Raw genomic sequence first — 14,899 nt, 5'->3', positions numbered from 1 at the left:
TTTAATTTTTTCTAACATGTTTAACCTAAATGTTCGTGCCCTCAGTCTGAATTTCCAGCCCTTTGTCTGTCTCTGCAGTTCTCCTCAGCACCTTTTCCCCCACAACACCACGAAGCTGGTGCTGATCCATATCACTTGCAGCAAGTTCAGGCTCTGCCCACCCACAGCCCACATGCAGATCACCCCTCTTCAAACTAACCCCCTCAGGACACTCTCAGCATATCTTTCAACATTCCCAGTCTCCAGCTTTTTTCCTCCCAGCAGATCCCTTGTATTTTGGGTTATTTCTTGCTGGAGGTATTAGAGGCCCTTTATCCGAGTTTATCAGCAATCTGGCTGCTTTGGCTGTGGTTCAGATTCTTTGCTGCCACATTTTTCTGTGACTAATTCTTGTGAAATTTCTGCTTCTTTGGTGGCACCAGAGCTGTTATTAACATGGTGTGAAATCCTTCACTGAGAGGCAACAGAGGAACACAATAAGAAACCCCAGCAGTACGTTTTAAAGAAAAAATAAATCAGTAAGCCACAAAAACTGGATGACTATGTCAGTAGTACAGGGAGACAGAAGGGGGTTTCAGTCTTTTTTACTTTTTTTCCCAATATATTCCAATAAGAGATTGAAGAATAAATGTTTCCTGTTAACAGCATCTTGATGACAGTGACAAATCCTCTCTATTATATTATAGTATATAATACACAATACTGTTGCACTCTTCTTGCTTATACTTGTATTTCTTCTCCTACATTTAGCAATAGTACAAGATTTGGACACACAAAGAACAAGACCACCCACAGAGGACAAAGGCAGACCAGAATCATGGAATCATTAAGGTTGGAAAAGCTCTTTAAGATCCAACGAGTCCAACCATTCCCAAAGCACTGCCAAGGCCACCACTAACCCATGTCCCCAAGTGCCACATCCACAGGGCTGTTAAACTCATCCAGGCAGAGACACTAACGCTGCCCTGGGCAGCTGTGCCAGGGCTGGATAGCCCTTTCAGTGACAAATTTCCCAAAAATCCACCCTGAGCTCCCCTGGCCCAGCCTGAGGCCGTTCCCTCTCCTCCTGTCCCTGTTCCCTGGAGCAGAGCCCGACCCCCCCGGCTGTCCCCTCCTGTCAGGAGCTATGCAGAGCCACAAGGTCCCCCCTGAGCCTCCTTTTCTCCAGGCTGAGCCCCTTTCCAGCTCCCTCAGCTGCTCCTGGGGCTCCTTCAGCCCCTTCCCAGCTCAGTTCCCTGCCCTGGACACACCCTAGCCCCTCAATGTCCATCTTGTAGAGATGAAATAGGACATGGACTCACCATCCTCAGACACCGTCCAAACCCTCCTGGTTCAATCACAGCTCAGTCTCTTCTTGTTCTTCCACAAGTCTCACCTGCAGCAAAGAGGAGACAACCCAGAGCAGAAGTTTAGCTTATATGAATTTAGTTACGAAATTTAAAGTACAGTAATGGTACTCCAGTGTGAACACAGGGAAAAAAAATCAAGACCCCCAAGGCCAGTGCCCAGTCTCTCCCTGTCCCTGCCAATTTCTGTTTTGTGCCTTTTCCATGAGCTGCTGGGAACCAGATTCAGTGTCAGGGGAAGACACCAAATCCTTTTGGTTGCTCACTAACACAGTACCCAGGATTTGTCACATAAGAACACATCAACCTGTGCCCCACAAGCACAAAACCCACACTTTGGGGGAATGCAGGAGGGAGCCGAAGGAAGACAGACTTGGTCATTGTGGTTCAAGGACCTGGGGAAGATTCTTCACAGGGAACTTGAGTGTTTGGAGAAGATCACTCTGGTCCTGGGAGGAAGACACCTCTAAATCCAATTGGGTCCTGCCTGGAAGGTGGGGCAGGGTGCAAGCGCTCCAAGTACCAAGAAAAACCAGCAGGTCCTTCTGCCAGCTTTGCCCTGCTTGAGGGAGGTCACAGGGGGCATCTGTAAAAGAAGGGAAAAGCCATGCAGCAAGACTTGAACAAGGTCCTGCTCCAAGACCTTTTCCAATAGAACCAGATGCTCCCACCAGTGATCCTGGGAACCCCATGGAGGAAGAGATCCTTCCCCAAATGTATCAGATGTCTCCAATACAAGATCAGTTGATCACCAACATCTCTCTCATCTGCCCACATTTTGCCTCTGCTTTGCTCTTCCAGCCCTCATAGAGGGGATGGAATTATCTACAATTAAACACTGAGAGCGGGCATGGGCTGAGCCCTGGGCACTCCTGTCCTGGTACCACTCATGTGCCTGAGCAGCCTCCCAATGCCCCTGGATCCCTGGCAGTGCCCAAGGCCAGGCTGGACAGGGCTTGGAGCAGCCTGGGACAGTGGGAGGTGTCCCTGCCCATGGCAGGGGGTGGGATGGGCTTTAAGGTCCTTCCCACCCAAACCATTCTGGGATTCTGTGAAGCAGCACAGAAATCTCCATGCGTGTGTCCCAATGTTTTTAAATACAATGACATTTTAAACAGGGATCTTCAGTATTTCAGTGTAGCTTGAGGATGGCTCAGAACTCACCAGCCCAACCTGATTTCTGCCAGTTCCCTGTAGCATGTCAGAACTCTGGGAATGCTCAAGGTCCTCCGTAAATTTTGCCACTATTAATTTTAACCTTTCTCCTCCTCAGGTGAAATACAAATGCCAACAAATGTGCCATTGGAGATTACTCAAACATCTCACACAACACACCCCAGCTGGGAATCCCCCTCCTTCCACCACTCAGGAATTGTGCTGGCTACAGAAGAGCTCTGAATACCTGCCCAAGGCTTTCCTTTGCTCAGGGATTTCCTTCCCAGCCCAGAATTAAGTCAGGTTTGCCACCCACACATCAGAAGGCCAAGCTGAACGCCAGCATGCAAGACTCATTGCTGAGATGTGATTCCCACAGTGAGGCAGCTGCTCCCACCCTGCTCCTGCTGTGCCCAGGTTGGAATTGTTATCCTTGGCCTTTCAGGTCATCTCTCACATCCCACCATGCACTTGACAGGAAAGGACAGGAGAAAGGAATGGCAGATCAGAAAGGACTCTAGACTCGTGCAGTATATCTCTACATTTGATTCTTATCTTTATGGGGGCATGGAGCTGCTCTGAGGGCTGGAGCCCCTCTGTGCTGAAGCCAGGCTGGGAGAGCTGAGGGTGTTCACCTGGAGAAGGGAAGGATCCAGGGAGAGCTCAGAGCCACCTTCAGTGCCTCAGGGGGCTCCAGGAGAGCTGGACATGGGATGGAGGACAGGACACAGGGAATGGCTTCCCACTGCCTGAGGGCAGGGATGGATGGGATATTGGGAGTTAGGAATTGTTCCCTGGGAGGGTGGGCAGGCCCTGGCACAGGTGCCCAGAGGAGCTGTGGCTGTCCCTGGATCCCTGGCAGTGCCCAAGGCCAGGCTGGACAGGACTTGGAGCAGCCTGGCACAGTGGGAAGTGTCCCTGCCCAGGGCAGGGCGTAGAACAAGATGGTCTGTAAGGTCCCTTCCAACCCAAAACATTCTTTCATATTACCTTACATTTAAAAGCACATCACCAGGTTCCAGGAAACTATGAAAAAACCACACACTGGGAATCAAATTTCCTATGAAAACAGAAAAAGCCAAATACTGCACTATCACCCTTCAAATGCAAATCAGTCTGGCTCTTTTGAACTATAAAAGCCTTTTTCCCACTACTCAGCAAATGATCTCACAAATCAGACTCCACAGAGGAAAGAGCCTCCAGCAGGAGCTACCAGGAGAGTCACTGCCAACTGGTGACTTGCTAGTGACGTGAGAAGCACAACTAGTTTGTAAATAAAAAAGGGAAGAAAAATGTTAAATATGCTTTTTTCACTAAATCTGAAGACACTTGAATTATTGACAACACTGAAAACAGGAATACCGTTCCTGCAGTGTGCTTTGTACCAATGTACCCAATCACTGCTAATGGCCAGCACAGTTTCTCAGTTCCTTCCTTGTACAAGTCAGTAATAAGCAGAAACTGAAACTCTGTGGCTGTGTCATGACTGAGGAGGCTCTTCCTCACTCCCATCCCCCAGCTCTCTGGACAGCCAGTTGCCCAAGAGGAAGGCAATCCATGGCAGCAGGACTCCTGGCCCCATGAGCTCAGCCTGCTGGAATGCTGCTGCTCCCCTGTCCCCTGGGCCTTCCTCCTCCTGTGGGAGCAGGGGCAAAGCTGAAGGGGTTCCTCAGGATTTCTGGGGTGAGGAAAAAAAAACCAGAAGATGCCACAAAAATCCAAGTACTGCTTGTACCTCTGGGGACCTCCAGCCTTACCCGAATGACACTCGGCCCAGGCTACCAGGCAGTCTCACTCAAGCACTTCTCCAGTTCCATGTGCTCCTGTGCTGGCTTAAAATGAATCCCTCTGTTTCAGGCCATGCCCTCCTCCTTTCAAAGGCTGCTGTGTCCCACTGGCTGCTGGCTCTGCCCCTGTGGCCTCTAGCCCAGGGTCTCCAGCCCTTGGGAGAGAGGTGGCAGCTGCCCACAGGACCCAGCAATGCTGTCCAGCACCAACTTCTCCTCTGGAAGTCAGGTTTGGACCTGCACAAGGAGACGCTTCCCATGCAAGAGGCTGGAATCCCCCAAAATCTGGGACAGAAGCTCCCCTTAAAATCTTGGTCACAGGGGATGGGCTGGGGTTGGCTACCTGCTATTCCAAGGTGAATTAAATGAAGAGGGAACCAGGGACAGAGAAAGCCAAGACAAAAAGGATGGCACTGAAGATAAAAGAGAACAATGGCCTTTCACATGCAGATGGAATCACTGAATCACAAAATGCTTTCGGTTGAAAGGGACCTTAAAGCTCATCTTGTTCCAGCCCCTGCCATGGGCAAGACCAGGTTGGTCCAAGCCCCACCTACCTGGCCTTGGGCACTTCCAGGGATCCAGGGGCAGCCACAGCTGCTCTGGGCACCCTGTGCCAGGGCTTCTACACCCTCACAGAGAATTCCTTCCCAATATAGCTAACCTAAGTTTCCTCTCTCAGTTTGAACCCATTCCTCCTTGTCCTGTCACTGGCACACTGATAGCTCATGTTGAGCTTTTTCACCCTCAAGTCACCCCAAAGCCCAGAGCCCCAGGCTGTTCTGCTGCTGTGCAGTCACAGGCAGAGCACGGGGCCAGCAGCTGCCTGCCCTCCCCGTAGCTCACTGGAGGGAAGCACAGGAGGGAGGAACTGGTGCTGCTGGTGGGACTGGTGAGGTGATGCCACCTGTCACACCTGGGCTGGGGGAAGTAGGGAAAATAATTCACTTATCTTGAGCATTTTTACAGCTTGTAACCTCCTCTGGAACTCTCAGTCTGGGAGACAAACCCTCAGCTAATAAAGCTGTGTCAGAGTTGAGAACACTCGTAAAATTCTTCATTTGCTCTCCCATAGCCTCTTGCTCGTGTGATTCACACCACACTTCCTTATGCAACCACACTGCTGCCTCCAGGGATCTTCGGCCCTCCTGGTGAGACACAGAGGGGCAGGGACTGCAGCAGTGTCTGGAAACCTCTGTCCCCATTCCCTGCAGATGGTGGAAGAGGCTGCTGGAAGAACCTGGCCAGGACCAAGCTCTCTCTGCATCTTCCAGGATGCTCAGCCTTCAGCCCTGGCCAGACTGTCACACACACACACTGGGAAAGGACTGCTTTTCCAAACTGCAGCTCTGAACTGAAACACCCAGGTCCCCTCTCAGCTGCAATCAAGCCAGGATGTGACAGGAACTGGGAATCACAGCAATGCCCACAAACAACTGGGCTGCCAAAACCCAGGACAATCACTTCCTCTGCCTCCTCAGGTGTCACAGAGGTGCCATGAAAGCACAGTGCTGTGAATTTACAGGAACCTCTGAAATAAGCTGAGGTGCCTCCAGCACAGTGGGATTAACACCGGTGAGCAGGGTGGAGGGAGCACAGAATAATGAGGAACAGCACCTGCTCCCTGCCAGCACAGCACGGAACAGGGGTCCTGTAGGAAGGAGGGAGGGTGCCCATACACGTACACACATGAAGCTTTGGAAAGCTGAGAAAGGGAGCAAGAGCTGGCTAAAGTTCCCTGGCTGCAGGGGTGTCATGGGTGCCCCAGGAGAGGTGGGTGGCCCCTGGCAGCTCCTCGCTCCCTGCTTGGAGACTTGATTTTAATTGCTCATAAAACTCCAGCCATTGTTTGCAGTTGGAGCAGAGCTCTCTGCACTCAGCATCTGCCCTAGGCAGAGATTTTTGCTTTAATTTCAGCTAAAATGGTAGAGTTGGTCCTGGTGCACTTAAAGGGGAAGAACAAGTCCAATATTAAACAGGGGAAGTTAGAAGGAAAAAATCAGGAAAGCTATTAGCCTTATTGTGATCCCAAATGAAACAGAAACAGCCATCTCAAGCCTTCCACTAATTAGAGGCTAAAAATGTAATTGTCAGACCCCACAGTTACATGCAAAGCAAATAGTATGGGCTGGTCTTTTGTTATTTTAAACAAAATTACAGCTAAGAGGGTTGTTTCTAATGAAGGCCATGACCAGCTGCTCTTCAACAACAAAACTCTTTTACTGCTGAATAACTATTAAAAAGAAAAGATCGGGCTACCAGAACCCCCGAATGTCATAGCAATACCAGATGATGGTGACAATTTGCCAAAGTATTCAGATTGCTCTGTAGCGTGAAGGGATCATAATTTATGGTCTAACCAGGGGGAAAGGCTGAATTCCAAGATGCAGAATTACCCATGGATGAAAGGCTGCTGGAAGTGCAGATCAGAGGATCTCACAGGCACCCCTCCATTCGCTGCTCAACAGGGACTTGCAAAAAGTCCACTGCAAAAATATATAATAGCAGTGATGACAGAGGGGACTGATGGGTGGCACTTCTGTCCCCAGCACTGCTGGGACCATGGCTACAACTGCCAGAGCTCAGCCAGCACACTTGGAGCAGGAAGACCAATGCAATGTACTGATCCAAAGCAGAACCAGCTCACCTATGCAGCTTAAAAACCCAAAGATAATAAAACAAAAGAATTCTTCAATATACTGCAGTATTTATGCTAAGTATTGGTCCTGCTGACAAGGACAGATCTCAATCCAATTACTAGTAGACGAAGTTTCAGAATGGAATAAATTCCATCAAGCTTATGGGAAAAGTTGTCCTTTTGGTTGCTTGGAGTATTTAAAACTCCATTAAAAGTTGTTTTCAGTCCAGGTCTGAATACATGAATCTCCACAGGCTCTGGGAAAGCTGAGCTGCCCATGGTGCCCTCGGCACACTCCAACATCCAGGTGCTCTTTCCAGGATCAGTGGCTTGGGATCACAGACTGAGTCTCATGCTCAAAGTTACCCTACCTTGGAGATGTGAGGAGGGCAAGGGGAATTACCCCAGGGGAGGAGGCCACCTGCCATTCCACTGCATGGCCCATCCCGAGTTCCAGGGGACGGCTTCAGGCCAACACAGAGCAAGACACGGCCACTGCCTCACTTAGCCCATGGCACAGAACCACATCCTACAGCCACTTGGAGAAGGTCACAACTTGCAAACTCTTCCTGGTCATCCAACCCGGGACTCAGGTGATGATTAAAATACCTTGAAAGCATTTTTCTTCATATTTCAAAGTAATCATGACTCCTTTGAAGGCTGCTGAGGCTTCAGTTGCATTCCAAGTGGGAACATCTAGGTTTCAAACATCGGATTGTTCCCAAGAGCTCAGGCCAGGACACATAAATCAGCTCTCTGCAGGACTGCAGGGTTCAGGGAAAGCTGCCCTAGCCAGGAATGCTCCTGACTGCACAGCAGTCCTCAAGCCCTCAAAAAACACATCCACATGTGGCCAGGGCTGGTCCTCATGACTATTCCCAGGGCAAGCACATACAGCTGTCCAGGGAGGATGCTGGAGGCCGGGATCAGCCACAGAGGGACACAGGGAACACTGGGACAGATTATCCAGGCCTGTAACTGACAGCCAGGCACAGGGGGAGAGGGACAGAATATGCCTGTGCCAGCTGCAAATGTGTGTGAGGATAAGGTTACACACAGCAACAGGACAGAAACCAGAGCCCTGCTGGGACAGCAAATCCCCAAGGAAGTGCAGGAGGAGGAGCAGAGCAAAAGAGAGAACGGGCAGAGCGAGTTCAGGATTTCAGGAGCACAACTGCCACGGAATCAAATCTCCCAAATGGTGAAGGTGAGGAGAATAACATGGAGATTTAGCCAAGCTCAGGGCTTTTGCAGCAGCAGTTCCAGGCTGAGGAGATGAGGGACTTCACTTTGACTGGGCTGTGTCCAAGGGACTTATCATGGAATTGGGGAAAAAAATTAGGCGTAGGAGGTGAGTAGGAGCAGAGGAGAAACGGAGGAGAAACTACACAGCATGGAGAAGGATTCAGAGGCAGGTGAGAAACTGAGCAAGGGGAAAAGAAGAATAGTGCAACAGGGGGGAACAGGCAGCACAGGGGCAGAGATCAGAGGGCAAACCAGAGGAGAACTTGTGCCGCCTGGTCCAGGGAAAGGAGCAGAGTGCCAGGAAGAATGCAGAGAGGCAGGAGGGAATGCAGACATGGTATTTTGTCCTTCCCTCTCTAAAAAAACAAGGTCCTCTGCAGTAAAAAAGAAGGGGAAAGAAGGTTGGAGAAATCAGAGGGGTGCCCAGAGCAGCCACAGGCTTAATGCACAATAATAGCAAAGGTCTGGTTTAGCAAAGCCCAGAGTAGCTCTGCCACAAGCACTGAGCCTGCATGGCTGTGGGCAGGCCTGGACCCTAGAGCTGCCATGGATGCACCACTGCCAAAAGGGAGAATGAACAGGAGAAATTTTGGGAAAGGAAATACATGAGGTGGCTGAAGATCACAGAGCTTGAGAAGAACAATGCAGACCCTGAGGCAGAGATGCTGGTGGGAACAGGGGTCACTGAGCTGAGCAGACACCACTGGAGCAGGAGCAACACTGGGGTACAGGAAGTGTTGGGGTTTGTGCTGCTGAACAGTGTAGAACTGAGCACTGGTGAGGGTGGAAGGAACAGTAGAAGCCTTGGAAGGAAAGATGCAGGAATGCAGAAGAGGGTGTGGAAAGAGCTGGAGGGGAAATAGATGCTGGGGGAGGAAAACACCACCAAATTCTAAAAATTGCTGAACTTGATAGGCTGGGCCAGGGATACACCTGGAGCCAAGACCTGACAGCCACCTCTGTGTCAGGCTCAGGGGACAGCTTAGCCTGGGGACACTGTCAAAGCAGAGCAATGACAAGTTGTTTTGCAGAAGAGTGAAAGAACTGGAGAGGGGGAGATCCATAAGGTGTATCCAAGCTGCAGGACCATGTCCCCAGCAGCATTTTGTCTGTCCCATCCTTTCCTCTGCCACATCTTGCTCAGCCAGGAGTCAGGAGAGATTGATACATAAGGAGCCAGAAAACAGTTTATATCATGTGCAAGATGGAACAAAAATATCTTTACGGTCCTTTTCAAACCTTGCACTCTGTGAGATGGGGGTGCACAGACAGATTCTGACAGACCCCAGCTGCAGGGTCCAGTGGTGTCACCCAGATGCCATCAAGACATACGGGATAATGAAGGAAGAGAACAGAACCCAGCACTTTGCCAGACCCTTAACAAGTACTGCTATCCATCTCTGCAATGAATTTAAGCATAATTAATTTCAGCAGCCTGCCTGCCAGCTGACTCTGCTCTTTACATCAATGACAGTGAAATCGGAGTTTCAAGGGGAATGCAATGACTGTGAAGGAAGCAGAGCCAGGAGCAGGAGCAGGAATTTCTCAGCTCATCTCCCCTCTCCTCCCGATGCTGTGGCGCTGCAGCCCCGGGGCTGGGGCAGCCGGTGGCACCAGGTGGCAGCAGCACACCGGGGATGGTCCCCTGCCAGGGCAGCACCTGCCTCCTCTGGGCTCGGAAAGCGCAGGGCGGGGAGGAGGTGCTGCCATCACCGCACTGATTCATCCCCATCGCAGCCGGCCCAGGCCCACAAGCGTTTTCCATGGCAGGAACCACGGACCGAGAGAGCCCTGCTGCCCCTGTGCCATGCCCACCCTACAGGCCTTTCATCCCGAGCTGACAGAGAAGGAATTAAAAGCTAAAGCTCCAAGCTGAACTCCATAACCAACAACTGACAGAGACGGGAAGCACAGCTTTGGCAAACATTTTCCAAGTTGCCTGTAACTCCAGCCTGTTGTTCTCCAGCTTTGTTTGCTTTTCTTTAAAAAAGCAGTTGGGACATCTCAAGTCACAATTAAGTCTTTATTCAAGTGCAAACAATTGCCCGGTCCCTACCCAAAGCAGATGGACCCATCCCAGCCGCAGTCCAGGCTCCTGCCTGCTCCCGAGTCCTGCAGCTCCGAAGGGAGGGAGCCATGTGTGAGCTGGGGCTCCCTCTCATGCTGCCCTGGCCCCTCCGTCCACAGCGCCCACTGACTTCAATTCAGCCTCGGCAAGGAAGCAGCAACAGCTTCAAGGAAATGGTGCCTGCACTCCTGAGGTCACATCCCAAGCCTCCAGGCCAGACAAGTGCTGTCTGAACTGGTCTCTAGGCAAACACTCAGTTCTCATTATGGACAAGGAGAATTCACCTTTAACTCCCATCAGCTTGGGGAGCCTCTGACAGCCACAGTTTTTTCTGAAAGGCAATCTTTGTGACTGCAGAAAAAAACCTGAGATATGTGACCCAAACACACCAGAAGGCTTTGAAATCCAAAGATAAAGTCTTGAAGTGTGTCATTTCCCCTCCCTACCCCACTACAAGGTTGCCCAGCCAAGCTCAGGGCTTTCCCAAACACCCATGTCCAATATCCTGGCATTCAATATGCGGGTACTTCAAAATAATTTCAACCAAACAGCAGCAACACAACATCAGCCCTGTTGTTATTACAAATGTAACTGTTATTATTTTATACAAGTGCATAAACATACCCATGAGGTGTTACTTTAGGAGTACCAATGTTTCTGAGGCATGTTCCTGCAGCCAGGGGACAGGATAGATGCGGGGAACTATAGCCCTTGGTAAAGGGCAGCCAGGACACCTTTGGCATCTAAAGTGGTGCCTGCCTGCAAGGATCTGGAATCTCCCCTGGTAGAAACAGTGTCTGAAAGCAAAAAATACTGCTTTTATTCCAGGTGATCACATAACACTACTGGGATTCACAGCCATGTGACAGCCACGCTTCAGCTCTGGCTGAGGCTCCTCAGCTCTGGAAACTCATGCTGGCTGGCTGGAGGCAGACCCCAGGCCAGAGCTGAAGTGTCACTATTCACCACAGGCAAAATTTTTAGGAAAGCCTGTTTTCCCCAAGGGTAGTTTTCTTCCACAGGAATAAAATAAAGCATCTTTTAGTAATCCACATCAACACATATGTGAAAAAGCTATGACTGAAACCATCAGCAGGTCTGAGAGGAAGGACAAGGAAGCATCAGGATTTATTCTCTTGACTCACCCAGACCAAGCCCAGTTTCTCCAGCAGCCTTCTCACAAGCAACAAGGATGATCCTGTGCCAGGCCCTGCAGCACTGACCCTTGAAATGTGGCTGGGAACACACAGCTGAATGCTCCTCCCCGCTCCTGGGGCAGAGCCAGTTCCTCTCCAAAACTTGCAATAATTGTGCCATCATCACATTAAGTTCCCAGCTCCCCCTTTCACAGGAAGAACCTCTAAAAAAGAGCAATGAACATCTGCTCAGGATTTTACCATCAAGCTACAGAAGACCACAAGAGGAGATGAAAACCCTTGAGAGTTATTAATAAACTAAGAGCTCACTTTCAATTGCATGTCCAACCTGAACATGATCAGAGCTCCCATGGAAACCCTGAGTTTGCAGGCACTGTCTCCTGATGGTTTATTATGTCGACAGCCTGGACATCCTCCTTTCCAAGGAACCCTCTCAGGGCTTTGTGTTGCCACAGCCGTTCTTCACAACCAGGCAACAAACTTGAAAACCTGGCCTCCATGAGGCTTCTCTGGAGGTGGTATCCCTCCCAAAACCAAGCAAAACCTCACCTGGTGTTTAACAATTCCCCTTCCCCACCACCCCACCCAAGCCCCCAAAATTTAAGAAGGTTAAATCAGAGCCTTTGGTCTTTAATTTCCAGGTGTCTGGAGCTTTTTAAAACTGGTTTGCACTTCAGCAATGGAAAATCCCATGAAGGTAGTGCCTTGCACACTGACCTGCTTTCATTAATAACCTCATCTCAAAGGATGTGGGCAGGTCAGCAAGTTCAGCTGAGCTTAAGTGCTGCCATCTCGTGCTCTCTCTAAGCACGAGCTTAACTGCTTCTAAAAACAGCACTGGCCATGCCGGCTGCTCCAAAGGCACTCTTAGAAAGGGAAATCCCCAGCTAATTGATACAAGGGAAGAGAAGGCAATTTGATATATATAGCAAGTCCCCAGCTTATCTAGCAGCAAGAGCTGCTCAAATTCACACACGCTGTCCCTTCCCTGCTGGCAGCTTCCAGCAGGACAAGGGACGAAGGTGGCCACATGCTGAGCTCAGTACTGAGAGGGCCAGAGGTCTGATTCTCATCTGCTGCAATTCACACAGGGTTCCTAACTGACTCTAATAAAACTCATTAAGGATCAAATTCCTACCTTTGCAAGGTTTAGGATAAGACTGCATTGCACCAGACTTTATCTAACACAAAGACAAATCTCAGGAAGCACTGGGATTTTTATCATCTCTGCCCAAACACGAGGCAGTTCCCTTCCTCCTGACAGGGCATAACTGACATGCACTGATGGAACCCCACAGTCACTGAAGCCAGTGCCAGCTCTATCAGCAATTCCAGCTGAATCCAGGTTTTCCCCAGCACTGTGTTTTCACTCCAGCCCATGTTGCCACACAGGCCAGCATCCTGGGCTCCAGCCCCACAGCTCCAGAGAACAGGTGGAATGGAAAGCTGGAGTTGCAGCACTCAGTGGAACATCCCACTCCCAGCTTCTATCATTCCCGTAGCAATCCTTTGCTGTAGGATTTTGCAGGGTGGGAGGAAGCAGGAGTGGCCAGCACAAGGGCAGCAGGACCTGCTGGGCTGCTGCTCCCCAGGGAATTCCAAGGAGGAACTGGCTGTTCATTCCAACTTCTGTTTTGAGTACTTGGTCATTAGTAAAACATGCTGAAAATGTGACTTCCTCTGCCATGAGACCTATTGAACCTTTTCACAGAAGTCTAAGGAATTTCCTCTTGTATTTCAATAGAAGACAAGCTCACAGGAAGAACAGTTGCTCTCATACTTCTGGGAATTCCTCTAGTAAAAACACCTATTAAAGAAGGAACGATGAACTGGAACAAAGAGAAAGGGAGATGGGGAATTCACTTGTCCATAAGTCTGTGGTTTATTGTAAAAGAAAACTATGAATCCACTTCACAGCACAGAACCACTTTTACTTCCTCTTTTGCCTCATTTAGCAATGGCAACAAAAGCTCTCTGCAGAGTTTCCTAATGAGCAAAATCTGCATAGAACCTCCGCATTCAAGAGTTTCACATTAAAAAATAATCTCAATTTGCTCTCTTTGCTGAGCAAAACAGGCTCTGTCTGGGATCATCTTAGCCAGCATCCAAAGGTGCTTAGCTACCCACTTTTGTCTGGAAATGCAGACATGAGACAGCAGAGAGGGATTCATCTGCTCACTGGCATCCTGGGAAGAATGGCACTCCCTGGAGAGTCCCAATAGATTAACTGTCCAGTTCCAGAAAGGGGAAAGAACAAAGAACAGGGTAAGGAAAATATAACCTTGTGCTAGCCCAAGGAAGTGCAAAGGACAGCAGGGAGAGATATGAGTCGTTTACTGGCACATCCCAGCCTTGGCATCCACTTCCCATGGATCTGCATCCAGCCTGTGCTGGCTGCCTGCCCGTAACGTGGCATTCCCTCTGGCAGCTGCCTGCAATATGTCTCCAGGCTGCCCTATAACAAGCACAGTACCTTGGATGCTGGGAGCTACCAACTCCCCGAGGAACACTCAGTGGTATGAGTCAGCCACAGGCACCAGGAAAGACGTGACCAATTCTTCAGGCCAAAGCAGACCCGTCCATTCAGTTCTTCTAGTCATGTATTGCCTCAAAGTCCTGCAGAGGTTTCTCTGCAGCCCCTGCTCCTCCTTACATCCATAAAATCTCAGCCTGAGGCAGCTCTACTAATTACCCCTTCCTGCACCAAGACTCATCCCTCACCTTCAGCAAGCAGCAAAGCTCCTCTCCAGCACAGTTCTTTGTGCTCCCAACCAGCTGTGGGAGACAAAAGATCTGCTCTTCCAGGGCAATAATCCCCAGTATCACCACATCACACAGAAACAGCCAGCATCCCTGTGGAATGTTTATGGCAAAGATGAACTGTGCCCTTTGAAAGACACTTCCCCCAAACACCTCCCGTTGTACTCACTGGGCATGGTGAACACCCAACTCCAAGGATCCCAAGTGCCAGGAGGAGCAGAAGTGGGGCTGTCACAAAGCAAAGCTGCTGCAGCAACAGCTTTGCTGAAGGGACCCTTTCCCCTGTGGGAAGGAGCTGTTGACACAGCCCTGAGGGATGGTGCAACCCAGCAAAGATGCAGAGAACGTCTGGGACTCGCTCTTGGGTCCCCTCGGGGATTTCTGCACCCCTCTCCAGTGCCTGGGAGTCTCCCATGGCCCCTTCTCTCACCACAGCAGTTCTAACGAAAAGATCCTCTATTCTTGCCATTATGTGCCCTTTAGGATGTACCACAGGTTCAACACCCCCGAGAAAATAGGGACTTCACAGCACAAACAAGCAGTTCTCCTTGGAAATCAAGGGACTTTCTCTTCCTGTAGGCAGCTATATCCAAACATGGGCACTCAGGGCACAGAGATAACAAACATTCAGAGGCCGATGCAATTTCACCTAAGTTAAGAGGCAGCAAGGCCCTGAGCAGGGCAGCAGTGAGGGAGCTGGAGTGCAAACAGGAAGGATATGGTTATCCTGGATATGATAAAAC

At 50.0% G+C, this 14,899-nt stretch overlaps 1 protein-coding gene across 3 annotated transcripts in view; it reads right to left on the bottom strand.

The window, feature by feature from the left end:
• The window catches only part of MTMR4 (myotubularin related protein 4), a 55,802-nt gene that overhangs the window by 34,365 nt on the left and 6,538 nt on the right, over positions 1 to 14,899 (bottom strand). For 2 of the 3 annotated variants that reach the window (XM_072937231.1, XM_072937233.1), the window contains exon 2: positions 1,302 to 1,375. In XM_072937231.1, coding sequence (XP_072793332.1) covers positions 1,302 to 1,304 — 3 coding nt within the window. In that variant the 5' untranslated portion in view covers positions 1,305 to 1,375. Of the gene's footprint in view, positions 1 to 1,301; positions 1,376 to 1,741; positions 2,293 to 14,899 lie in introns of those variants that run through there. The other variant, XM_072937232.1, reaches the window with a different exon arrangement.

The sequence above is a fragment of the Taeniopygia guttata genome, chromosome 19 (genome assembly GCF_048771995.1).
Source record: "Taeniopygia guttata chromosome 19, bTaeGut7.mat, whole genome shotgun sequence".
NCBI lineage: Eukaryota > Metazoa > Chordata > Aves > Passeriformes > Estrildidae > Taeniopygia > Taeniopygia guttata.
This window is presented reverse-complemented; position numbering and strand designations above follow the sequence as displayed.